Raw genomic sequence first — 26,116 nt, 5'->3', positions numbered from 1 at the left:
TGGTTAAAGGCTAAAGTCATTAGCATCAGCGTGAAAGTACAGTCAAATCAGAGGCTCAAAATGTAGAAATCACTAAACATCCATTAATATTTTCACAGGAGAAATTCACAAGACTCCGGCCAACACATTACACCTCCACCTATCCTTTACATCTGCTCCAAAAGGATCACATGAAAAGGGTTTTTCCTGTTCAGTTGCCTGCTGGGGGGCATCTGGTGCAACCAACACCAACCTGTCTTATGAACAGTTTAATCACACCCTTTATTTTAAGGGGCATCAATGGCAGATGGCTCCACATTAGTGATGCTGTTCTACAAATGCAAAGTTATGAATTGAATCATGCAACAGTCACGCACCCTGTGAGTGGTGTCCTTGAGGCACATGCTGAATTCAGACTCTCACTCGGCTGTGGGGGGAAATGTAAATGTAAAAGGAGGAGCATGCTGGGAGCACAAGGACCAGTTCTCAGCACAGAGCCAGAGAGGGTGGTGTGACTCTGGAGGGCAGAGCCTGCATGCTAATAACAACACTGAATGATGATCAGACTAATTCACAAACCTACTCATCCATTCTGGCCGTGAAAGGAATCTGCAGACACGTTTCATTAGGTTTGTCCTCCTAAATGTCAAATTTAACCGCGGTGAAAGTCAACAAATTAGGTCTCAAATGCACAGGTATTCTAAAGGACAGTGAATTAAAAATGGTCAATGAAGAAAAGGTTTGTTAAAGTTTAAAGTTGTGGTGTCTCACAGTTGAGAGGTGAGGGAGAACAATGACATGAAGGACGAGTTTAGACGCTGGAGTCTGAGCCTGCAGCAGATCCATCATCTCAATTTGCATTTGGATCTGTGTAAAATGGCAAGATATGCATGCATTAACAACACACCTTTACTCTTACAGCACAGTATAAAAGAAGGGTAAAAAGATTGAAGTACGGCTCATTTAAATAAAACCATATGGGACATATGATATCAATCACAATTTCTATTTGCAAATGTGAGGGTTTTATGCAGTGAGTTAGTAAAAGATTCCATTTGATATAAGAAACAATACATAATGGAAAATCAGTGGTGTATATTAACATAACTAAAGGCAAACCTGAATCCTTCACTTAAACCAAAGCAGAGCACCGTTAATTAAAAAAAACACTTTTATTGCCTTAATCCTTTCATTTTGTACAGATTTTCAATATTTACAATATGATGCTTCTAATAAATAGGACAAGTTTCTCTCTACTTTATAGTTTAAGTATTGCACATGCAAAATATGTATAGTGTGAGCTTGTTAAATGAATATGCTGAATCATTATCTTTGTACAATATGAGACAAAATAAAAAGAGACATGGGATCCACCCACCATACTGCTGACCTCAAACTGCTGACTGTCACATGCAACCACGAAGGAGTAGTGACCGTTTGGTTACAGCAAAACCGTGACTTACATCCTGAGAAACATACCCCAAAGGGGAAAAAAACCCAAATAAAATAAGCACAAACTTTTCCAGTTACTTACTACACTGCAACAGTGACTCTGAATTCAGTAAGAAACATCCTGCATAACTGAAATAATTACAAAAATTAATAATTACACAAAAAAGCAGTGTGACCTACAACACAACTCTTTATTCAGCCTTTACTTGTGAATAAACCTTTTTTCCGGTTTAAAAAGACTTTGTCTGCCATAGGGAAGTAATCTATTCCTACAAATATATGTGTGTTTTTTTATGTGTTGTGCTGCTTTATCTGCAGTATTTGCATCCTATACAATATACATAAATTATTTTAACATTTAAGAGAGACACCGATAGACACTGAATACGATGTTTGGAGAGTCACATGTGGCACATTTTATGGTCTGTCACACGCGCATTAACAATGTGTCTTCTCCACCACTAGATGGCAGTCTTTCACATAGTTACAAGCCTTCTCGTTTCCGTATTGGAAGGTACTGACAGATGCACAGCCAAAACAATAACAGGAATAAAACTAGGCCCTACGCGGACGAATATCCTATATGCTTTCGTATGTGAGAGGAGGAACGCGCAATCTGGCTAACCTCTGCAGGATTATGGCTTTAGGGTTGACAGGAAGCAGTAAGTCCTATTACCTGCTGTTCACCCTCCCTGCATCTCAGTACCCGAGTGAGAGGAGCCCGTGAAAATCATGCACATACAGAGACATTTCTAACCTGTGACAGACATTTGAGACACGTAATACTGAGACTTTGAGACGTTAATATTTACAGAGGACACCGACTCGATCACATGCACATAATACAGGTGTTTAAGACCCCACATCACAGGTGGAGCTGAGGGAGTGCAGGAGTTCAGAGCTAACTGCATCTTAAATTCACAGATCATCAACAATCATTTCAGTCTGCACATGGTAGTCATACCAGGAACTGGCCAGAATCGGCTGATGGCACTACAGCTGAGCCAATGTTGAGAAAAGAATCATTAGGGGAAAAAACGTGCAGAGATTCAAGAAACCCAAACAGAATATAATTAAAAATGAGAGAAATTCATGATAATCTCATTTATTTTAATTATCATCCTGGCAAAAAAGAGGGTCTTACCTTATTTAACTTTTTCTGTCCAACACTAAACCAAATGGGATGCGTTCTGGCACATGACTACAGCCCCCGTTGCTGAGGCAAACTGCAAAACAATTTAAATACAATATATCTGGAGGTTTAAAGGAAGGACTCATTTTCCCAGCTTTTATGGTGATGAAGCTAAAGACTGAAAGCTCAGCTGTAGAGGGTGAGGAGTCACGTTTAGGATTTCACTATTCATCCTTCCAGGAAGTCGAATCACAGGAAGAATGTTCCATCCCGCTCTGTGAGCCCAGGCTGCAGCATCGTTAGCTCACTGGTGTCCCGGTGGGGACAGATCTGCAGACACAGGCCACGTCTCTGCTGCTGGTGAAGCTACGCAGCTCTGAACTCGTGCACTTGACTTGAAGTTGCATCAGGGAAACAGACACAAAGTATTACGTGTGTTGTCAGCCCTTGAGAGTCCCTGTCAGAGTAAAGGGGGAGGAATCCTGAACGACCCCTCGTGCTGGCTTACATTAGGTGTTGGGTGAAGAGGTGCCGCTTGTGTCCAGAATTTTCTTTTTAAAAAAAATCTTGAAAAGTTGATGCTGTAGATGACTTTGATCATTCTTCCTTCTCCTGTTAACAGGGATTCGGCCTCACCCAGTGGCATGCACATGCTCGTTCCACATGAACGGTAGGCGGAGCTACTCCATGCCATTCCTCAGCATCTGATTGGCTGCGATCAGCATGACGCTGATGATGAATGCCATGGCGAAGGCGCAGATGAGGCTCTTCCTCACGCACGTCTGACGGTTCTTCTTTGAAGGGTGAACTGAGGTTAAGACAAGGGAAAGAGAATATTAAAACCAGAAATAAAAAAAACGATGGCTGGCTAACTGTCTTTGGGTGAGACGTTGATTTTCATGGCGCGTTTAAAAGGCTGGTTTTCCCAGCTGTCTCAATCCAAAGATTTCAGGATCTGTCCAATCAATAATGAAATGAGTTGCAAAGTGCAGTTTAAAGGGTGAGTGGTATTAAGAGGGATTAATTGACATCACCTTGAACGTGGACGCTTTATGACAAATACCGGGCTCGCTCACTCCCTCACACACTCTCTTGATCATTTTCTGCCTGAATCTGCCTCCTGTGCCGACCTGTAACCTGGCACCTCTTCCCACTGCAGGTCGGCGAACTGCTGAGATGATTTTACAGCCCTGCTGCAATTAGGGGAGTCGAGCCAATGACCCGCAGCTATGGCTCATACTTCCACTCATTCTATTTTTATCTCTCATTTCAAGAAGCACTAAAGTCATCAAAACTGCTTCTTGACTGCTCTTCTAAGGAAAATCCAAAGTGGAAAGTAAGACGGGAAGGGCTCCGTCTTTCTTGACTCCTGCATCTCTGGTGGTGTCATTATTAGGAACTTTCCACTTTAAAACACTATTCCAGACTCTCACATCATATACGATGTCAGGCACACTGCATTTTTTTATTTTTTTTTTAACCCAAAGCGATATCCTTACCATTAGATACACACAGCTGTTTTAGTGAGTCTACACTGAGTTTCTTACACATCCTGGTACTTCTTGGTTTATTTAAACAAACCAAATCTTTTGGGAACCCTCCGGAACGCCACTTCACACCTCTGGATGGCACCGGAAATGAGATCCTGTGGAACTGGGACATGAACTGGGTCATATGTGAGCTCTTTCTCTGACTGAGAGCCTGCCGACATAATAAAAAAAATATTCACCGAACCAAATGATTGGCTGACTTTGGTCGCCAAAAAGAAAGAAAAAGAATATCCACATTTGTGTGAAAATGTATAACTGCTTTTCTTTGTCAATGCAGCCGTTTCAGCAACCTGCCAGCTTATATATGAGTGGATCCGAGCGTCTCCACCGTCAAAGAGAGCGGCATGATGGATTATTAAGAGCCCTTCTGTGGAGAATTCATAGGCATCAGTTCTGCTGATTTAAAGAGGGCGCCAATGGAACGAGCATATGTTCGGCTGCTGGCAGGTTGAAGACTGGAGCTGAGACGTGGTCTAGACGTTAGCTCCCAGTCCAGCCGCCTGGACCTGCTGTCATCCTCGTAAAACACCTTCTCGGCTCCTCTACGTTGCTACGAACGTGCCAAACATTCACAATAGGTTTTCTCCAAAGGGCCGCTGCAGCCATGAATAAAATCAAGCATAAGCGGGTTTCCAGACAGCTAACTCTTACCTGTCTCTCTGGTTTAATAACACCAAACACATCACACTATTTTCATCTATAATACTGGTGTTTATGTAAGTTTTAGAACCCCAGGGACAAAATTAGCCCCCAAAGCACTTCCCATTTTACTCATATTGCAGGACTCCGCTCTGCACTGAATCGGTGCCTGTAAACTTCAGTGGTTGCGTTCCCCTTCTATTGTTTTGCAGCTCCACTTCATATTGATCCCATAGTGCAGTGGAGCAGGAGGGAAATCAGGAGCCTTTTATGCTTCCTCGTATATCAGGGTGGTGAAGCGGTAAGCACCACGGTAGTGTGATGAATTGTACTCAGCAGGATGTGCTGTGGCTGAAATGATTGATTTCTCTATGACTGAGCACATTTTGGTGTCTGTGTGTGGCATGTGGTGCTCCCAGATCTCTGGTAAATAAATCTAATCGATCCAGGTCTAGTTTGTCGGGTTAAAAGCCCGTGTCGGGGTAACAACGTTGCCTTCAACATGAACGTAGAACTCTAGAAAGTAGTTAATCATTATTGATGGCATGTCATCTCAAGACCCGGTGGGCCGATATTTCTCCTCCCAGACACTAGGGGTCCCTGTTCCCCCTAACTTGCTTTAAATCTGAATTCATGTGGTTTTTTTTAAAAAAAAAGAAGCTAAAATCAAAAGAAATACGTAGTTTTAAAAGAAGATTTCCTTCATCAAGATAAAAGAGTATTCACATAATTGTTTTTTTGCTTGACATTTTTACTCATTCTTGTAGAAACATTCGTCAGCCCACAAAAGGTCATGAAATGGAAATTTTCAGGATGAGTTCTCATGCAATTTTCATTCTTACACCTACACCTTCATGTTAAATTCTAAAGATTTTAAGGATTAAGATGAACAATGAAGAGAGACAATGTTGTCCTAGATCAATTTTCCAGGACATGATCCACAGTTTCAAAATTAGAAGGACTCACTTTGATTTTGTTTAAATGTTGTTTGTATTGAAGGGCGAACATTACTGTCACTCTGAGCCATGACAGGAACCTCGGCTCTTCTTTCAGTGTAAAAGCAGCTATCTCCAGAGGTGATAAGCACGTTGCATCATGGGCAATATTATCAATCCAATGGAAGGTACAGACTCTCACCTTTATCATGACCCCAACCATCTTCTGGACTGGTTGGGACTGGTTGGTTAGATTCCATTTGAGCCCTTTCCTTGTTGTTTCCTCCAAGCATTGTAATATGCCACCAGTATTTATTCTCTTCAATGCTTACAGGAAAAAAAAGAAAGAAACAGATCTAATGGAATCTAAGGAGTCTAATGTTTGTTTTCTATAGCCAAGGCTGCAGACGTTTACTCCTTCCAGAAGGAATTATATAGACTCATTTACTGTGAAAAACCCGACAATCTTCAGTATAAGTCAGACACTGAGTACCTCCATATGTCAGGATGTGGCAGTCTAGCCCAGAGCTAAAGCCTCACTACGCACATTTGCCTCTGAGGAGAATGAAATTGTTTCGGGCTGTTGACAAATTAATTGTAGAAGATGGACTTTTTCCAAAAAGAGGGAAAGGAAAGCCCCGGAATACCCACTGCGGCATCTATAAATGTCTAAAAAGTTAACCGGAGTCATGCATATTTTATCTGTGCTGGTTCGTGAACTGGAGCCTCCAAAATCAATAAGTCAGCAGGCACCCGGTGACACTGGCAGCTGTCCCTCATGGATTACTCTGACTTCACCTGCAGCGGCCGCAGCCTGTTCTCTCTTATCACTCACACGCTCCAGCGTCCCAGCTCACCTCCTTCGAACTCTGTCTGACAGTTCCCGGAGTTCTCCTTCAGGCTCTCCTCCTCATTGATGATGATGTTCTCGATGTCCTTCATCGTCAGGTGGTCACGGAAGGCGTAGAACAGAATGTGTTTCAGCTCCTCCAGGGTGATTCTCTGCATGTCGAACTGCAGGAAGAGATGAGGAATGTTTTTTTAATGCTCTTTCGCTGCGCTGTTAGCCTTTTCCTGGTGTCATGTGACAGCTCTGTACAGCCGGTACATACAGCAAACGCATCTAAAAAGAAAAGAAACTGAAAAGAGACTGACAAAATTAAGCATTTACACACCTGAAGCTTTTGTTTTGGACTTTGGGAATAAGGGTAAGGAGATAAATTCATATTAAAGAGAACAAAGAAAGGAAAGACCCCTGTCTCAAGCGTCTATTATTCTGCCGATTTGGTCTCTCCACAGAGACCTCAATAAGCATGTGGGCTTCAAATCAGCAGGTGAAGCTCACCACTGGTTCTGGAAGGTCATTTGTGATCCTCCTTTAGTGATTTTGAAGGTTATTAAAATGTTTCTTGGCACAACTCCTGTGCTATTTCACACTGTCCACTTTATCTCCGCAAACAAAACTACTGCCAAAATAAAATGAAACCATCCTCGGTATCAGTTGCTGCAAAGCCTGGAGGTCGTTGGCTCCTTCCCTCTCTCTCTCTCTCAGTATCTCTCTCTCTAAACGCCTTACACACACGTTCCAGACCATTCTTTTTCCTGCAGCGCTGCTGTGATGGATAAAATCAATCCTGCCGCCCTAAAGAAAATACACTGAAAATACCTCTGCACTGTAACAACAGAAGAATCTGAGCGATGTGAACTAGCCAATGAAGGAAAAGCCGACATTCGTCATTCACCCGGACTGAAGGTGAAGTATTTAACGCCGGCTCCTTCTCTATCGCTCACAGGCAAATCTTTAAACAGGTGCTGGCGGTGATCTGTAGATGTCAGAGTGTGTCTGTAATTCCAATAAGAGTGCAGCGAATGACAGAGAAGAAAATTCACTGGCAAGCTCACTCATTAGATAATTACACATCGCATCAATACCATTTGTCATCTCGTCACCTCAGAGAGAGCTAATGAACTCTAATAACAATCACTTTTTCAAATGTTAATCAGCCGCCACGAGGCCTCATTATCAGAGCTAATTAAGTCGGAGGTTAAAGTTTCATCTTTGACAGTCTGGGCCATTAATCAAAGGCAGGATTGTTAAAAAGACGGAAATAATTAACGGTGCTATATAAAGAATTGAATAAAAACAATTAAAAACACTCCATAAACTGGCTCAACATTAAAGAATACTGAAAAACAAACCAAACTGGTTTTAAGAAACGTCGCACAGAATGCATGACTCCTACATTTTGAAGCACTGATGCTAAAGCTAAAGCGCTACATCACATGACTTACAGTTAAGTTACACTTCATTCAGGTATGTCTCTAAACTCTTGGGTCACTCCTGCCCGGGGATCATGTCCGTTGGCTAATTGTGTTTGCGCGACCTTGATGCGACCTTGCTGCTCCCAACAAGGCCTTCCTTGGAAGGCATCCACAGAAGAGAGGCAGGCCAGTGAAATGATTCATTCGCAGAGCACTCCAGCGGCAGATAAGAAAAGCCATTTGATTTGCACTCTCCACACTCCGGACCTGCTCTTACACGGCGCTCACGTTCTGACCTTTATGAGTGAGTCCGATGAAAGCAACAAATTACTCCCCAAAAAGATGTTCCGTGGTCTGTGTGACATTTTACCTTCTCTAATAAATCCCATGCACAGAGGGGATACCTTTGCTTATCTTTCTACCGCTTCATCTTCAAAGAAATTCAATCACGAGTGTTATCGCAGCTCCAGCGAAGCAGCCTTGAATGGACCATCATGTGGAAATGTCGCGCACCATTATGACCAGCAGAGATGACAATGAGGGGGACCAGGAAACAAATCTGTCCTAATGACCCAGGCAGTATCACTGTGTAGACATTTGCATAGGGGAAACAGGAAGGGATGATGGACGACTTCATGACTGAAACTGAAGGCTTGAGCGTCTTTATGGTAAAAAATAGGACGTAACTCTTGCTCCACCTTGTTAATGAGCAAAATACAATTTAATTGGATAAAATAGCCTGACCCAGTCAGAGGAAATGCTTTTTTCTCCTCTTGAAACCAACACAGGATTGTGGAGATAAACCCTACAGATGCTGCCGCTCAGTTCCAGTGACTGTACTGGTGCAACCGTGGTGGAGAATTTGATGGACGGAGACAGAGTCGCCCTTCACAGAGAGAGAGAGAGATCTGCGGCGCTACAGTGGGAAACAAGCCTCGCTCAACAGTTCTCACGCATGGCGGGGAGAGGGTGCCAAGAGACGGTGTCCGTCCATCTGCTGAGTTCAGCCTTATGTAGCAAAGCCAAATTATACGGCTACAGATAATGTCCTGCACACACTGTAGAATCCAATTACATGCATTTGCTTATCAATGTTGCAGTAAAACACTTGGGAAACGGTCTTGTTTTTTTGGTTGGCGCCAACACTAATAGATGTGAAATACGCTGCAGCTGGAGACAATCTCAGAGTGCAAATCCAGTGGATCCGGCACAGTCACAGACTCACAGATCTAAGTAATCAAACGTGTACTTTGCCAGTTCTGCAAAGAAATACGGAATTAAATGGATAATTAATGGATAACTCTTACAAAGCTTTTTCAGTTGCTGTGCTCAAAATTTGAGAAAAGAGTACTGAGTTAAAATAAGTTCTCTTTAGAATCCCGAATCAGGATGAAAAGTAAGAAAAAAGGGTTTAAATCAGCCAACTATCAATATCCAATCGTGGATGATTGAATTAATCAAGTTGAATACCTTTAAATCAAGCTCTAATAAGAGCTGGCTGGGTGCTTGGCCTTGGAGTTCATGGCCCTCATTAGTACAACTGCCTGCCCAGAGGAAGAGAAAGTGAGCTGAATGGAGGAATAAATCAAGTCCAGCAGGTGGAGGTGAAAAGGAAAAGGCTGAATTATTTCATTTATATTTCCAGCATGGCCAAGAACCGCAGGCAGGCCGCTCTTGAGCCGAGGGGGTGTTAGAGCAAGAAGAATAAAGCCCTGCACCCAAAAAGACTGGTAAAATACCTGAAACTGAGCCGTATGTGGACGGAAGTGGAGTGGGAGGGAGAGTGGAAGCAAGGGTGGCTGGATGTGGTCCGCCTTCCTGAATCTTAGTTAATATTGCAGCAGTGGCGGTTTCTACCAATTGCAAATGGTAGACCGAGACACAGAAATGGAGCCTGGATGTCTGCAGGCCATGAATAATCCTCTCTCATCCTCTTGGCTGATACGAAACGCCTAAAAACCCAACAGATCTAAAAGTTACAGGCCACACAGTCTCTGTAAATTGTCATAAATTGGGAGCTGGAGGAAGATGTGTGCTTTAACAGATCTGTCTCGATGTAACGAAAGCTTGCCTGAGCAAAAAGTCGAACAAATTCTGCTGCGTAACGACATCATTCTAACAACACCGTCATTAGGAATTCTGCCTTTACTGATCCTCCCCAACATCAGTGACAAGACCAAGTAGATTGGCTCCTTTCAATCAGCAGAGTACGGAAAAGACTTAAACCCAAATCTGATTATAGTTCCTGTTGCTTCTCCATAAACAGCAATATTTCAAACACTCCAAAACATCTTTCAGGGGTTGGAGGGGAGCCATCAGATGCAGTGAAATGTACTCTATAGTCTTCTGTGGACTGTTGCTGCAGACTCACAGCAATTACAATAGTGTGTATTCAGGCTAAAAGCAAAAGGTTTTGATCTGTATAAGCCTCTTAGATAGGATGGGGCGTTAAAAAATGAGCTCAGTTTGTGCTCAAGGTGTCACTTCAGGTGAAGACACAGGAATTAAGATCACCTTCCAGTTCCAGCTGAACCAATTCAACGCAAGCAGCTCAACAAGCTGATGAAACTGAACAATAAAATGTAACACATCGAAATCGACAATCACAATATTATATAACTAAAGTTTGTACCGAGTTTGGAAAAAAAACAAAAAAGCTCTTGAGTCAGTAATGTGGGGAAAATTCAATAATGTTGGAGAGGAAATTCAGCAAAATTCAATAATGCCGCTGAGGGAGTGGGGACACAGAGGGATTAAAATTCAGCCAAAATTCAGCTTTTGTGTTTAAATCCATAATTCCAATTGAAGCATGCAGCATTATATTCAAGTGAAGGTCTGGAATCTGTGACAATATAATTATTAAAGAACTAATAACATCCTCTCTTAAAAAGAAAAGCAAATAAAAAATGAACCAAATGGTAATTAGGACATGCAGAAGCTTTAAAAATAGGATCAATTTACCAGAAATTCCGGCATCAACAAATCATTTTGCATAATTATTCCATTAAACGGCAGAAATAACGTACATTAATCCAGCCGGGTGTTTAGAAAGCAGATGGGATGATTGTAATTACAACCGGCTCAGAAATATCCCAGCCCTGCTTTTCCGTCATATGTCACCACCAGTCAGTCTCCCAGTTCAGCTGTGGGCAAACGGGGAGTCAAGCTCAACCTGCTGCCGTGTTTGTGATGCTTTTCCTGCTTAATCACCTCTTTGGTTACACTTTCATTCCAGAACCAGATTTATTACACCTGAATTTGGAGAATATAACACTGTTGATGACCTTTTTTTTTGCAGGAAAATGTACCGTTGAATATATTTGACTTTCCTTTCAGTGAAGGACTAATATACGTCTCACGACCACTAAAAGAATTCTGAATTATGACGGCGCTGGTGCAGCTTGATCTGCTGCAGCCTCCCTCGGAGCTGCACAAATCACCATCTCATCATTTTTCTCAGCCCAGCGCAGAGATTAATTAGTTGGATGTCAGTGGCACTGTCCTGCAATTAAAAGCACAGAGGTCCTCTAAAATTCATAAGCCATGCATCTTCAATATTTATCACCCAGAAATGAAGGACCTCCGTGTGACCCGCAAAGGAAACATTCCAGCCTCTGAACGAAATAACTCAAAGCGCACCAGCCAGTTTCTGAGAAATAATCTTGATAAAAGGTTGCAGTTACTTGATTATAAGGTTAGAAATATTCATAAGAGATTATCAGATGTTATCAGAGTGTTAAGGAGCAGATACGAGTGAGTAGGAAGGTGAGTGTGTGACACGGAGTGAGTCGAACCGCTCCAGCTGGTGAGGATGTGACACTTCGGCTGACATTAGCAGAATGAGGAAAAGCGCTCAGCAGACAAGGTCCCGATGCTGCGGCAGCTCGGAGAGGCCCAGCCTGAATCAAATGATAAGCCCTTCCCCGAGTTAGCCAGTCTCTGCTGTTAGATAACTCCCAGAAATCCCACAAAATCCCAAAGGGAGGAAGGTGTAATGCGAAACAATGTCAAACCTATCAAATAAGGATTACACGAAACTCGCGGAGTTGGACGTTTTCACTGTCACGCTCCCCCCACGGACATTTCCTGATACTGCTGCGATTCCGGGCTGGTTTTATGCTACAGAAAGCGTTCCTTTCATCGGAGAAGTATATCAGCCTTTACCGATCAGAACTGCCTCCGGGAATATTGCTCGGAGAAATTGGTGCACTGATAAGAAATGTGTTATCTTTTTTATTTGTCAAGCGTGCTCTCTGAACATAATGGGCCTCAACAGCGTGGAGATGATGGATGGATCGTTCATTCATTAGCTGGCTCGGCACTTTGCGCCACTGTGCGTCCCTGCGTGAGGTTATTTTCCCCCATCTTGTTGCATTTCTAAGATGAGTTTCAACCTTTTACCCTGACACAAATGCTGCATGGGATGTTTTTTAATGCTAGAAGATAGCAGAGCCAAAATAAGGAAATAGCTTAATAAAGGGACCGTGAGGCATGTTCACCAATAACGCTCCAGTAAATATGGTCAACACAGCCGATAAGGTATTCATGGGTTGAGATTTCCCTCCTCGCATCGAAAGCCACAGGCTTTTGCCCCCAACAACAACCTCTGATGGAGCTGATGATGCGTGAAGAGGACTGACTCGCTGACTGTTCCTGTCACAGCCGAACAGCCCGTTCTCTCCCTCGCATCTGCTCGATCTGCCGTCGCTCCCATCCCCGCTGCCGCCACTGTTGGCGCGTCTATCAGCGCCTCGCACAGTCAATCTTTTCCATCTCGCGGGTCTGACGTTTGCTCTCATCGTCGCGCGACACCGCTGATACCTCTGTCAGCCTTTCGGGTGTACGGAGAGACATCTGTCACTGTCACATATCAGCGGCATCATTCACGATAACACTCAGGACAGATGCCGAGTGGACTTAACAGCCTGATCGCAGGTTTTACGTTTTAGATTTAGGCCGCTGCGCAAACAGGAGACTTACCTGCCAGAAGATGGTGTCTATTGTGTTGCCCAGGAAACCTTCCCTTGTTTCAGAAGACAGGAGTTTGGGTCCGAGGATGGTCATGAATTCGTTGAAATCGACTTGGCCGTCACCTGGCACAAGTAAAAGAAAGAAAACTACCTCATCATACATGCTACATACATCATTTTTCAAGTGGTTTAACTGAGTTTCAAGGTCTACCTCACCAGGACATTAGATGCATCTTAGCGGCTTTCTTTCTACGCGATGTCTAGAGATTCTAAAATGGGAATCAAGCTCGCTGATTCTTGCAAAAGTTCCCAACAAAACCAGCCACAGATGAAGACATTGTTTGACAAATACCTGGTCGCTTAATCAGAAACGACATTAGCATTTTGAACATCGGACGAGATTGGATCCATTTATTTTCCTTTTCCATCTCAACTTCACCAAGACAACAGTTGACACAGTGGGAACGGTTCAGGCGGCGTGAAGAGTCCTGCTGTTGTCCCTCCATTATTGAGGAGGGGGCGGGAATAACAAATGATCTTCATGTCCTTTTAACAGCCGGCAGTTCTGAATCTGTGAACCTGAACACGGCTGCTGAGGAAATTCAACACATTGCATCTTTTCCTCTCGGTGTAAAATGCAGAAATGTCGGAGGCTTTAGCCTGTGAGTTTGTCCAGTTTTTGACAAGAAATGTCTATTTTCTGCAGAAACCATGCGGTGAAAGTGGCATGTCGGGCTGCACATGGAGCAGATTGATGGTTTTACTTCATCTCTTCCTCAGAACAAGGACTTCCTGCCATGGCCAGTGATCCCTGCAGCCAGGGATCTGATTTCCAATTTAGGCCACAAGAGATAATTCATGCAGTTTTTGGAAAGAATCTGAATAAACTCTTCACAAGACCGGAAAATAAATAAATGAATAACACAACCTTTTCTTTTCTGGAGTGGGAAAAGGGAACTTTCATCTACTGCAGTCGACAGCACCTACAGTCATTTATTATACATGATGGTTCGTTTTTTAACTCACTGATTCTGTCAGGCGTCTCTTCATGTGCCGGGGTTTAAAAAGCACCGACAAGCACCGGGAATGTTGCGGAATATTCACTATTCGCTTTGTCTGAGTCACCCTCAGCGCCTGTCAGAACAAAGACACCTGTTTTTTGGGGTTTTTTTGTTTTTTTCACCCGTCTTTTCCTGCGCGGTGTCACGTCCGCACATCCCAGCTTGATAAAGGTGATGATGAATGATTAAATCCTGCTGCCTTTGAAGACAACCGGTTGTATTTGGGTTTTTGTTGATACCGGTTTTACCTTCAAGGCCACAGAAACACTGTCTCAAGGTCGTTGACCACAGCGCAGGATTGGCTGAAGCTGGAATATCAGCTGTTGTTTTAAACATGTGAATGCGAATGCAAAGGATTCTTATAGCCTCATGAAGGTCATACAGACCTCGGTTAGAGAAAAACACATCAGATAAGCACCTTAACCTATCAGCTGGACCAGCTGGACCTGGCTGCTGAGCACAGAATCAATGATCCAAGACCCAGCCTTCACAAGTGCGCACAGCAGACCCAATTATAAGCCTTTTCTCTTCTCTGTGATTATCATATCATTCTTTCATACTCTAAAAGAAAGTGGTGCTGGCCTTGACCGGGACTGAATTTCTGGTTTCGGAACTGTAATATTCGCCAACAACTATTGGAACTATTGAATGTGGGTTTCACACTATTCAGCAGGAGTAATTAATCTTTGTGTGCTCAGGTATTTGCAAAAAGGTTCCAATCAATCAGCATACAACTGCACATGTTATTAAACTGGACAGAAATAGAATCTATTCCACAGAAGCTTTTCTGTTTCACAATCAAAATATGCCTATTTGACAGTGACTAATAGAAAGTCACTCTTATGCAGCCTTTTTTTTCAAATAACTCTAAAACATACAGGTAGAAACAAGCATGAGATCAAGTGAGCACATGCATAATCCATAAAATCCATAAATAAAATGACACTCCACAGACAAACGCTGCTGTGACCTCCATCAGCAGCCTCGTCTGCTTCTTTAAGTCGTAGCATCAAGCCGCAGCCCCGAGGCACAAAAGCCGCTCTGCGACTCTGAAGACGATGAGTCACAGGCGGAATAAACAGGTCCAACTTCTTAATATTAAATATGCAGTCTTAATCACACAGAATTTCTCTCTACACTGTGAAGAATTTAAGTGTTTACCAGTAATCCCACATTTGCATATTGCATCTTTGCCCGTCCATCCTTTCTAGAAAGTGTCAGTCACTCACTGAAACTTGGCCCTGTTCAAACGGTTTTCAGGAAAAAGGGATTTGTTGGGCGCTCGGTGATTCTGTCAGGAGACAAAAGGCCAAAACTGGCTACAGGTGACAAAAGTGTTCAACAAATAAATTAAAAATGCAATGAGGAAACAGAAGTGTTTAGAAGCCACTGTGAATGTGAATACACAAATAGGCAACAGAGCGAACAATCATCATTCACTGCAAATCTCTTTTCTGATGAGACGGCAGCACATTTACATGTTTATGACAGAGTTGTTGTTTTTTTAAAGCCGTTCAGGCTGTAACGGGTCGAGCCGAGCCGCATTGTATGCTACATTTTTGCATCTGTGGGTGTTCATGTGACTCACCGTCCATGTCTAGTCTCTGCATGATGATGGCCAGCTCCACCTCGCTGGGCATGTAACCCAGAGAGCGCATGGCCATCCCAAGCTCCTGTTTGGAGATGAAGCCGTTCCCGTCGCGATCCAACACCTTGAACGCCTCTCGGATCTCTGCCAAATTTAAGCAAGGAATGGACTCGGAATCAGCAGTGAATCAGTGCAGATATGAACACTCTGCTTCCATCTCTACATCATGTGACTTTCACTTCATCTGAATCTAATTGGGCCAATTTGAACTTAAGCGTCCCCCCTCATTTATCGTCATTCCCAAATGTCTTTCCGCCTCTCTCGCTCCTCTCGCCTTCTCGCAATTCCGTTTCAGAAATTCAATGCTCTCTCTCATCGCCGCCTCAAGTTAACGAGATCAATTTCTGCCATTGATCCATTTCCCCACCTGCTGGATGAGCCAGCGCCATTTTCACTTTAGCACGTTTGGGTCCTGGTTCCCTGGCAGTGGCGATGGCTGAGGTCTGTCGGGGAGCGGCTCCCTGGACCCGGCAACTGTCGGGTCTCATTCCCGCCGCCACCGAGCCAAACGGGTAACGTGTGTCAAGCAATGACAGCTCGGACGGGTGTTGCATGGTGTCTGTGTGCACAGATTAGTCACCAGAAGAATCGCTGCTTAATTCATCAGCAGGGCTTCTGTGAATGTTCCATGTCAGCGTGGAACAGCCCAACGCACTAATCAATCCAAAGGAAAAGGTAGAAGGTCAAATTGTTGCTGAATTCCCTATATTGGGCTTTAGCCAAAAGAAAACACGCGTATTTACTTAAGGTTTCTTAAATAGAGTCAAAGCTGAATCAGCAGTCGGTTCATTTACTGTCAAGCCGTGTGGTCGGGTTATCTGTGGAGGGAGGGTCGGGCGAGAGAGAGAGAGAGAGAGAGACTGACAGACATTTGCTGTGTTTGTAGGGAGAACACGTGGACGCTGCCATTCCACCCTGGGGAATAATCACAGGCTGGGCAGCAGGATCGATGGTTTAACTTGGACGAATATTTCAAGCGGGACAAAAGCACCAGAAACGTGGACACTGACTAACATTCAACGAAGCGGTATTGAGGGGAATATGTGCTATTATTGATTATGATTGAGCTTCTTTTGGGTGGAGCAATTACGATTTAACAGCCTTTTGTGGTGGCATGAACCCAGACATTCAAAATCCAGTAATTAGTGGATGAGCCCATCAATCATCGTATTATCTGCTGCTCTGCTGACATCCTGAATCAATCACACGGCTACTGATATTAAAGGAGCCAACTATAAATGGAGCGCCAATAATGAATAGCATAATTAAAGAGAGAACAATGTTTTGGTCATGCCGGGTAGATAATAGGAGGGCAGCCATCTCTCACCTGCCACTGCATTCCCCCAACAACAGCTCCATAACAGCTAGTATCATTTGTAACAAAAGAATGGATTGATGGAAAATAATCTGTCGGGCACACATGCACAAAAATGCTGACAAAACCCCATCAAAGCATCCCAGATCGGTTTTCCCTATATGAATAAATGAAAGAGCGAGGCCTTTGTTGATTACTTTCCATGTTTTCAGTGCTCAATGGAACAGAACAGCCACAAAGACAGAGATAGAGAGGTATTTAAATGACTTTTCATGCATAAATTTCTTTATTTGTCAAGGCCAATCCCACTGTGGACGTCAGTGGATGCTGGAGTGAAGTCCACCTTCTCCAAAACAACCAAAAAAACAACCAAATTCAAATTAGAATGAGAGCTACCTTTCACTCTCAATAAAGTGAGTTTACCAATAAGACTAATGCTAATATTCTAGACCTGTTCATCCTGTCTGGCTTCACCAGACCCTCCTGGGGAGGTGTTCCAAAATTCCCTCAGGTGGTCTGGGAATTCCACTAATTCTCCCAGATGGATGGATGGATTTTTTGACCGTCCAGCTTTAATGTGGTAAATTTGACTTCAAGTTACGCTGACAAAAATAAAATATCTAATTGAGAATAAAAGACAGCTCCTCTGAATGTCTGTCAGTGAGTGTAATTTTATCTTTGTGCTGCCTTCAGGTGCCACAAACACCCAATAGATTCAATTCTCACCATCAGTCCCACATACCTGAGAATCACCTCAGCCTAAAAACATCTGCCGAGTGAGACTTGTTGATTATTTGGGGTGGAGGTGGCGGTGGTGGCCTTTCTGTTCACGGACTGGCGAGCACTGATGATTTGAGCAATTGTTCAGACTTGTCGCTGTCTTTCTTGCGAAACAGCACAAGAATGTATTGGAGGTTTAAAGCCAGGACTTCTAAGAGTCTCTGTGTCAGTGAAGGTTCAGCTTTTACTCGGTGGAAGGTTTTTATATTGAGCTTGATCTCTAATGATCAAGCTCACATCATTTGTTTGTAGGATTAATAACAGAAGGGAGATAATGAATAGAACAGCTGTGCAGCAGGTGAACCACTGCATGGAGCAAAGAGAATATCTTCCTCTGAAGTGTGATCAAACATCCCTGACCTTCTGCAGCTCTTGGAGTGAACACGACTGACTTGACTCATTTATAGCACGATAACAAAAATAATATTCTATCTTTTACTGGGTGAAAAACATTTGCCGCAGTTTTTTTCTGCTCCGTTCCCCCTCCAACCTTAGCCTGATTGGTTTGAAGACAAAAGGTATCCACCACTCCTGGCATGCACGGCTTATATTTGTCTTCTGAACTCAAGTTGGGTCCAAAACATCCACATCTCTGTAGCACCAGCACCGGGCTCTATATAATCAATCCCAATCGCATGATAACACGCTCGAAAGGCAACAGTTAATGTTTAGTTGACCTCATGAGGACCCTCTGGAAACCCACCAAACAAAATTAATCAGCTGGAGCAGGCATGAGAGCAAATAGGCCCGCGCATATTAAAATCCGACCCCGTCGGAGTATCTGGCCGTTATCGTGTATTGTGTAGCCAATTTCCAGACAGCAGTGTAATGTTTCATCCATAGATGTATATTTTCAGGTTGACTGGCTGCCTGTGCTGCTGCTGCTAATTGATTCATTTGGAAGGGAGGTAGACGGAGAAGCTAACAGATGTTGCTGGGAAGATAGGCCACCCGAGGAATGAGGAGGACTGGGCTTTGTCGGCCTTGAAAGGGAAATTTCAAAAATGGTTTGTCTTTCAAAACTTTAGCGATGATAAAACAAAGAGAAACCTCACCAGCGAGCTCCTCCACAGAGATGCTTGCCAGAACGTCGCTGTCGCTGTCAGACAGCGAGCGGTTCAGGTAACTTCCCTTGTAGAGCAGACCTGCCGTCACATGGTGGAACGGCATCTTCTCCCTGAGAGAGACGACACAGAGACACACGTCCAAGTTCATTTGTGACAGGAGGAAACGGCGCCATTTGTGTTGCGAAACCCGTGCTCAGAAATGCACAAATCCTCTTTTCTGTCGCATTTGAGATGAAGAGGTGCATAAATAAATAAATAAGTACAAATGTGAGTCCATCATCTAAGTGGAAGCAGCTCTGCGGATCTGCGGCGCTGCTGCTTAAGCAAGGAAATGCCACAGCCTGAACGAGATCAATAAATGACGCAGAGCTCATTCTCCAAATGGACAGCAACAAGCTGAGGGGAGATGTCGGCGAATATGCTCGTATGTGCCGGGCAGGAGCGTGTGAGCATGTGGTTTACGTGCAAATGTACTGAGGCACTTAATTATTCACTAAACTGGAGCCCAGGGGGACAGAGGTAAAATAAGAAGAGAGCAAAGATATTTGGATGGCTGCTCGCTTCCTTCTAATTGGATTTTGTCCCGATGAGAAACCTGAAAACGTCACGCAGGAGCTGAATACTTCAGCCACCAAGTGTCGATAACCAACCAGAGGAATAAAAATATGTCATCAACTTCACAGGAAGTTGTCCGTCCACGTCACACGCTCCTCCTGTGCTCCGATAGAGGAAGCCTTCAGTTTCAATAAAATCGGGCACAATTTAGGAGAATCATGCAGAGGTGATGGTTTACCGTGGAAATAAAAGCTCATGAAAATCACTTTAGTCTCACACACAGACTACCCAACCCAAGTGCTGGGGGTGATTTAGTGCTTTGGTGTATTTGATCAAAGCAGCAGCCCCAGTGGGGAGTCAGTGAATAGAGCGATGGAGCGATTTGTAGCGGGCTGAACCACTGAGAAACACACAGGAACACAGCGTGGAGCTGCAGACTCAGGCCAGGAGGACCAACAGAGACGTATCAAAACCATTCCTTTCCTTCAGTGGGGAAATTAGCATCAAAACACGAGTCTGAATCAATCAAGTCTGTGCAGAAGTTTGAGTGACGTTAACGGCGCCTATGCTACTGGTAAAAACGAGCATCTGAAACAGACGATCCATTTCCCATGAAAATAAAAATCATAGTTTATAAACTCATGCATTATTAATGAAGAAGGGCCTGGTGTACTCTGGCTCCTGCACCATTCTCCCCTCCATAATCCATATCTGCCCATGTTTCACTGGTCCGAGCCGGCAGCAATCTGTTGCCTCACAAATTGAAATCTGGTTCCAACATCGTTCTTGTTTGTCACTTTAATAAGCGCACGAAGACGTCTGCGACTACGCCCACGGCTTCATTACGACCAGCACGCGGTGTCAGAATCTTTCATTTTCCCAATTCATCAATTATTCACACATATCTCTCAACTGTTATCATGAATACATTACAATCATCACTCTTGTCAGCTCCTTTCTGGCCTAACAACACGTATCAGATGTCTTCAGGGGGCTGCTGGACGCGCTTCTCAGATATTTAGGATTATAATTACCTTAAAAGGAACAAAAGCTGTGTTTTACAGCTAATTGTGTAGCGTTATAGAGGCGGTAACGTGATTCAACATTTGTTCCGTTGTCTCACGTTCCTGTGACTTTAAGTGCTTCTTTAGTGATCTAATTATGAGGCCAAAAGCCCCAAAGAAGAGAGCATTTAAGAATAATGACGAGACAAGTTGAAGTAAACAGCGGGAATGTTTCAGAAGCATTTTCATCCAAATGTCTCTTTATACAGTTGCTCAGGAAGCTCCAACCAGCATGTTTGACAAACCAATGCCTTCTATAATTGAATATCTTCTTGTTGAAGTCATCAAAATGTGATCTTTTTATAGCTAATTGGGTAAGCAAAGTATTCACTGTGTTTGAATCTAGCAGACACCATGTGATAAGAACTAAATTTAAAACTGAAATTTGACACTACAACATCTCATTGAGGAAAAACAAGCTAAACCAAAAACATCTGAAAACATCTGTTAGATCCGGTCAGGAGTTCTGGGTGGGTAACAGCCAAACCATGAACCTTCATCTCTTTGACGGAGCACACAACGGAGCAGAGGAGACATCTGAGGTGATAAATGTTGTAACATCGTTGTCAGCTTATGTTATCATGAGGAGATGCCTCCTAACAACAGCTGCCTGCATCAGAAACCCCCCAGGTAAAATATGCATTGACTTAAATAATGTTTAAAGTGGGTTTTTGGAATTTTGTTGCTGCTCAGGTTGAGAAAAATGTCTTTCTTCCCCCCAGCAAATCAACCTGCACCGAGGCTTTAGCATCCCACCACGCATGGTTTAGCAAAGACGAATTTAGGTCCATAACAAATTTAAAAACACTGCATTATAGAACAACACTGAGTATAAATAAATATTTCTTTGGAAACAAGTGAACCAAGAAGTAAACCTGGAAAAAAAAAGACACCTTTTGCCTCGAAGAGCGCAGAAGGAGCTTGGGAGATAAACAGTAGGTGCAATATTTCACTATAATATCTGAGAAGGGCAGAAGGTTCTCAGATGGACTCAGAATAAAGTGCTGGAGCCATAAACAGCTGACCTCCTCCTCTCTGAAAGACACCGCTCAACACAGCCGCTCACATTCTTCAGTATCATTACGCTTTGATTAAATTGATCAAGGTCCCAGCTGAACAAGCTAATTTGCCCTTCAGGAGCTGAGCAACATACAGTCATCACCTCATTCCCAAAATAATCACCTCGGCTTCAACCAAGGACACGTCAATTTTCTCCCTCTGATCAATATTCCTCTCACACTTTGATATTCCAGCTCAGACAAGAAGCGTTGTGGAGCTTAAAAGTCAGATTCTGGCAACAAAAAGGTCTCATTACAGAGAAATCTACAGTATGGTGCCATAGCCAGACGCACTAATGAATCTTGCATGTCTTTCTTTTCAGTAATATATTTTTAATACTATAAATCAGAATCTTTCTTAACACTTATACGTGCAAAAACTAAATAATCTTCTAGCTTGATTAAAGTCTCTCAGATATATTAATCCGCCAGTGCAACTTTTGCAATCAACCCTGCAATTATTATTATGCAAAAAAAAATTAAAATCTAAAGATAAACCTCTCTGGCCATGACTGGAGCCATTAGCCGATGCTGGTACACAAACTCAGTTTCCTTGAGTCAGGATCCACCATCAGAAAGGACGCGTCTCGCTGGTGCTGAGGGCTGCTGAGGCTGGACCTGAGGACTCTAATCCTAGGAATAACTTGAGGCTCTGTCGTCTCCAAGGACAGTGTCTACTGTCACCCAAAGTCTCTGCATGTTCAGCAGCTCAGCAGTCAGGAAACCTGACGAGTGCGGCTGCTGCAGCAGACATTCCCGACGCACGATATCAGTCGGGGGTCTGAATCCCTGCTCAACGTTCTTTTGAACAAACACAATCATTTGACCCGATAGACAAAATCAATGTGTGGAGGTTGTTTGTATTCAATCAGGGCTCTATAGGAGGTCCTTTTGAGAAAATGTAAACATGAGGAAACCACCATAAAGGGTTGTTTTCGGTTCATTTCTCATGCCCAAAGAATTTTAAGGCAGTCTGAGAGTATTCCTGCATTATTCCAGCCTTTCTGAGGGTTGTGGAGGCTGGCGCATTGCATTACTGAACCCAATTACAGTAGTAACATAAATAAATGCACCTTCGCTGCAGTTATTCCTGCACACCTTGAAGGAAAAAAGCACCGCTTGTCCTGACACTTCAAGGATAAGACGGCGATGACGTGAGTAATCCCAACATTCTGACCCCGGAGGTAGAAACACAATTAGAATACACCTTGTCCTCAAAGAACTGGCAGGAAAATAAAATGCACTCAGTGCACTCATGAGATGCAGCAGATCTGGGAAAATGTCCCAGCGTTGAGATTCACCTCAGACCAACCTGCAGGTACCGTCCGGAGGGTCAAGCATGTTGATCTCTCAGAGGAACCTCCTCGTTCTGGGAACGCTGATACTGTCACCAGCTGTAGCTCTGTTTCAGAGATGAATGTCGCCAACACCTTTGGTCTCAGCATTGCCCTATAAAAACGCAGCCTAGGCTAATGACTGAGGTGGTACCACCTTCCAGAACAACAATTACTGTACTGTCGCTGCACACTCATAACTTGATTCATCCTTCTCTCCTAAACCGCAGCAGAGGTGGGATTGTTGCATTTTACGGCGCTGGAATGTGAAAAATGACTTCATTCATTTATGAGGATGCATCAAACTCTTATGAGCTCCTTCTACAGCCGGCGTTTTATTCAGAACTTTGCTTGACAAGTAGGCCAAACGGTTTCTCACATCCGGGTCTGTGGACTCGCTCAGTCAACAGCAACAGCCCGGTGCTGAAGTCGGAACGCTGTGTACCGGCAGCACAGCCTTCCAGCAGAAATGGGCAGCACGGAGAAGATTCAGATTATAATGACTACGCATTGAAATAGAACTCATTACTGCAGGCTGTTGGTAAAAACAGGGAATTCAACCGTCAACTTCAAATCCCCTTCAATCGCATGTGAAACTGCTGCTATTACAAAAGAAAGACGGCGTAAAACCAAGAACGAACCTCATCTGATTGAGCTACAGCCATCAATTCCAGACAACCAACCACTGTGCTCATAGAAAAGGTGGCTTTTATCTGCATCACGCTGCACATGACTGTTACCAAAGGCGGTAGGTGGCGTGGCAGTGGCGAGTCATTAAACAGCTCACTTTAGTTAAGAACAAGTTTAAAGTGCAGCGTACACCCATCAAAGGGGTCTGGAACCTGTACCAGAGCAGGAGGGATTCAGACAGAGGGATTTCAGGCACCTTCACCAACCCAACGGTGATTCTCTGCAGTGTAAGATGACACCAAGGTACACAACCCGCACAACAGCGTGAATATACCTCAAACTTTCATTTAAAATAAGGTCAAACGCACATGAAGCAGGAGGACTCGCAGCCTGTCCTGGCAGCTCTTTCTGCAACGCCTTGAAGAAGCCGCCCTGAAACAATAAACGCCACCTGAGAGACATCCAAAGCCTCGGTGAGAGAGAAGAAGTCATCTGCTGTGAGGGAAGAACACACTGCCAGCACGTTTCCTGCAGCAACACACTCTTCCTCTCTCTTGCATACCGATTCTTACCCACACTGGAGGCTTTGGCCGTACTCAGCAGAATCCCGCAGCGCTACAGGCTCCCTCTCCGGACTCTCTATCATGTCCAGCAGCCCGTCTCTCAGGTAGGGGTGTCCTGGCAGGTCTCCATTCACCTCAGAGTGCCGCCCTGGTGATGGGATCATGCCGGTGGGCTGTGGATCAGCCTCTGTGACCTCCTCCTCCATCAGAGCCTCAGACGCGGCCGTGCCTACAGCAGCAGTGGTGGACTGCCTGTCCACAAACCACTGAGTGCGGCCACAGCTCGGGCTTGTCCCGGAGAAGCGGCATCAGCTCCCGGGAAAGCCGTTGTTAATATTTGAGCAGTGAGACCAGCAGGTGAGGCAGCGCCGCTCACGCTCCGCTCCCCAGCTCCTCACTCCCTCCCTCCCTGAGACTCCCTCTCTTCCCCTTTGCTCTCTCACTCAACTACTCCCCTGTAAAAAAAAAAAAAAAAAAAAGCATTCCTCCAGATGAGGAGACGAAGAGGGGGCCTCATTCGAGACAGATTGGAGGCAAAAAAAACAACAAACAAAAAAAACACGGAGAAAAGCGCACAGTCAGAACAGAGACGGTGGGGTTGTGATGGCAGATGAGGAGTCTGCAGGAGCCACTTTGGGATCTCAGTGGGTTCTGCAGATCACCACAGGGGTCCTCGGGAACATTGCGGCCAGGCGACGTGCGTGCGCCACCGTTTGGAACAATTGCGCACGTTTGGAGCTCAAACGCTGCTGGACGTCCAGTCCAGAGTATCACGCACCTTTCTGCGAGCTACTCGTCGCCAAGGTGACAGAAGTGGCTGATTTTTAGTTCGAATTATTCAGTTAGATGTGACCAACGCGGCACCGGCGCTACTTTGACCCAGGAAGACAAACGAAAGGGATCTAAACTATTAATTATCGATAAACTTAATTTTTTTTAAAAACACAGTAAATCAGCATCATTTCACATTTGCCAATATTGATCATGTACACATACACGCAATAATTGCTTACAAGCAAAGAAATTATGCGGCTGTAAAAATGATGCGTTTGGATCGATGGGTGTTAATAAGCTTATTTATTACCCGAGAGGCAGTTTGCTGGGATTTGCCCGACTTACCTTTGAGTGTGTGCAGGTGATAATTCGAATCCGCTATTCGATGTCCACACTGGGATCCAGGTTAGAGATGTATCCTCAATGGTGGATCCAGCGTTATTAGAAAATCCTTTACTCTAGATCAGCAAGATTATTCCCACCATCGAAGCTTAACACTGTCGGATTCTTCAAAAATAGAAATTTAAAGGGACAAACAAGTCCACCAAACTCAAGGTTTCTTCTCTCGCTGTGTTTTTGGCTGGAAACGACGTCTGGGAAATTAAAAAGCTTTTTCTAAAAAGAGATTGAAAGTGATATCCCACGCACTGACGGTGGGCACACACGCGCGCACGCACACACACGCTCCAGGCTCCGAAAGGTTGACGAGAAGAGCCCGCTGGTTCCAAACTCTGCGACCCAAATCAATGCGCGATCGATCAAGGAAGCGGTTGGCTCGTTCGTCTCAACCTCGTGTGTCATTTCACACACGCAGGAAAAACACACAAAACCGAACTAAATGGGTCCGCTTGGAAACGGACAAGCAAATATCTGCGACGGCTCTTATTCTGTCACTTCATCATGAAGTGACTATTTAAAAAGTGAAATTGTGTCAAAAGAATCCAAGTAAAACTTGGGTTTCCGGTGAGTGCTTTCAAAATAAAAGCATGGTTCACGGCGACAGAACAGGATGCATCCAAACTCCAGCACGAGCGTTACTCTCTGTAGACAGAAAGATACATAAGCATGCAAACACGTGGATTATTTTTTGGAAGGCTCCATATTTACAGGTAATTGACTTACGCTTTTATTTTTTACATCTTCCGCCGTAGTAGATTTGGCGAAATTGCCAGAGGCTTTTAAAAATATTTAGAACTTCCGGAAACTTCATCCTATGTCTGGCATAATTTTGGCTACTCTGACAATAACAGCAGATTATTAATCACAAAGGACGCATATTGTCACAGTGATATAGAAATATATAATCTTACTTTAAGGAAAATAGAATCTATTTTCACAACTATAACAC

The 26,116-nt window shown here is 43.9% G+C and overlaps 1 protein-coding gene across 2 annotated transcripts; it reads right to left on the bottom strand.

Moving 5' to 3' along the window:
- Positions 1 to 1,132: 1,132 nt before the first annotated feature.
- Positions 1,133 to 25,677, bottom strand: caln1 (calneuron 1). 2 transcript variants are annotated; one of them, XM_003968613.3, is made up of 6 exons: positions 25,114 to 25,677; positions 18,779 to 18,900; positions 15,569 to 15,712; positions 12,930 to 13,042; positions 6,545 to 6,701; positions 1,133 to 3,371 (listed from the first exon to the last, which is right to left on the bottom strand). In XM_003968613.3, the coding sequence occupies exons 2-6, from the start codon at positions 18,891 to 18,893 to the stop codon at positions 3,244 to 3,246; spliced, it is 657 nt and encodes a 218-aa protein (XP_003968662.1). In that variant the 5' UTR covers positions 18,894 to 18,900; positions 25,114 to 25,677; the 3' UTR covers positions 1,133 to 3,243. The 2 variants fall into 2 exon arrangements, with proteins under 2 accessions (XP_003968662.1, XP_029699717.1); XM_029843857.1 differs by lacking the exon at positions 25,114 to 25,677 and adding an exon at positions 24,004 to 24,377.
- Between the last annotated feature and the right edge of the window lie 439 nt (positions 25,678 to 26,116).

This window comes from Takifugu rubripes, chromosome 11 (assembly GCF_901000725.2).
Source record: "Takifugu rubripes chromosome 11, fTakRub1.2, whole genome shotgun sequence".
Lineage (NCBI taxonomy): Eukaryota > Metazoa > Chordata > Actinopteri > Tetraodontiformes > Tetraodontidae > Takifugu > Takifugu rubripes.
The sequence above is the reverse complement of the archived record's forward strand: the minus strand, read 5'-3'. Positions and strand labels throughout refer to the sequence as shown.

Coding starts and splice junctions, on each gene's coding strand:
- caln1 (XM_029843857.1), bottom strand. CDS start 24,200: ATGGAGGAGGAGGTCACAGAGGCTGATCCACAGCCCACCGGCATGATC. Junction 15,713..18,778: donor CTCTGTGGAGGAGCTCGCTG/GTGAGGTTTCTC, acceptor TAAATTTGGCAG/AGATCCGAGAGGCGTTCAAG. Junction 13,043..15,568: donor GCAGAGACTAGACATGGACG/GTGAGTCACATG, acceptor TACTTGTGCCAG/GTGACGGCCAAGTCGATTTC.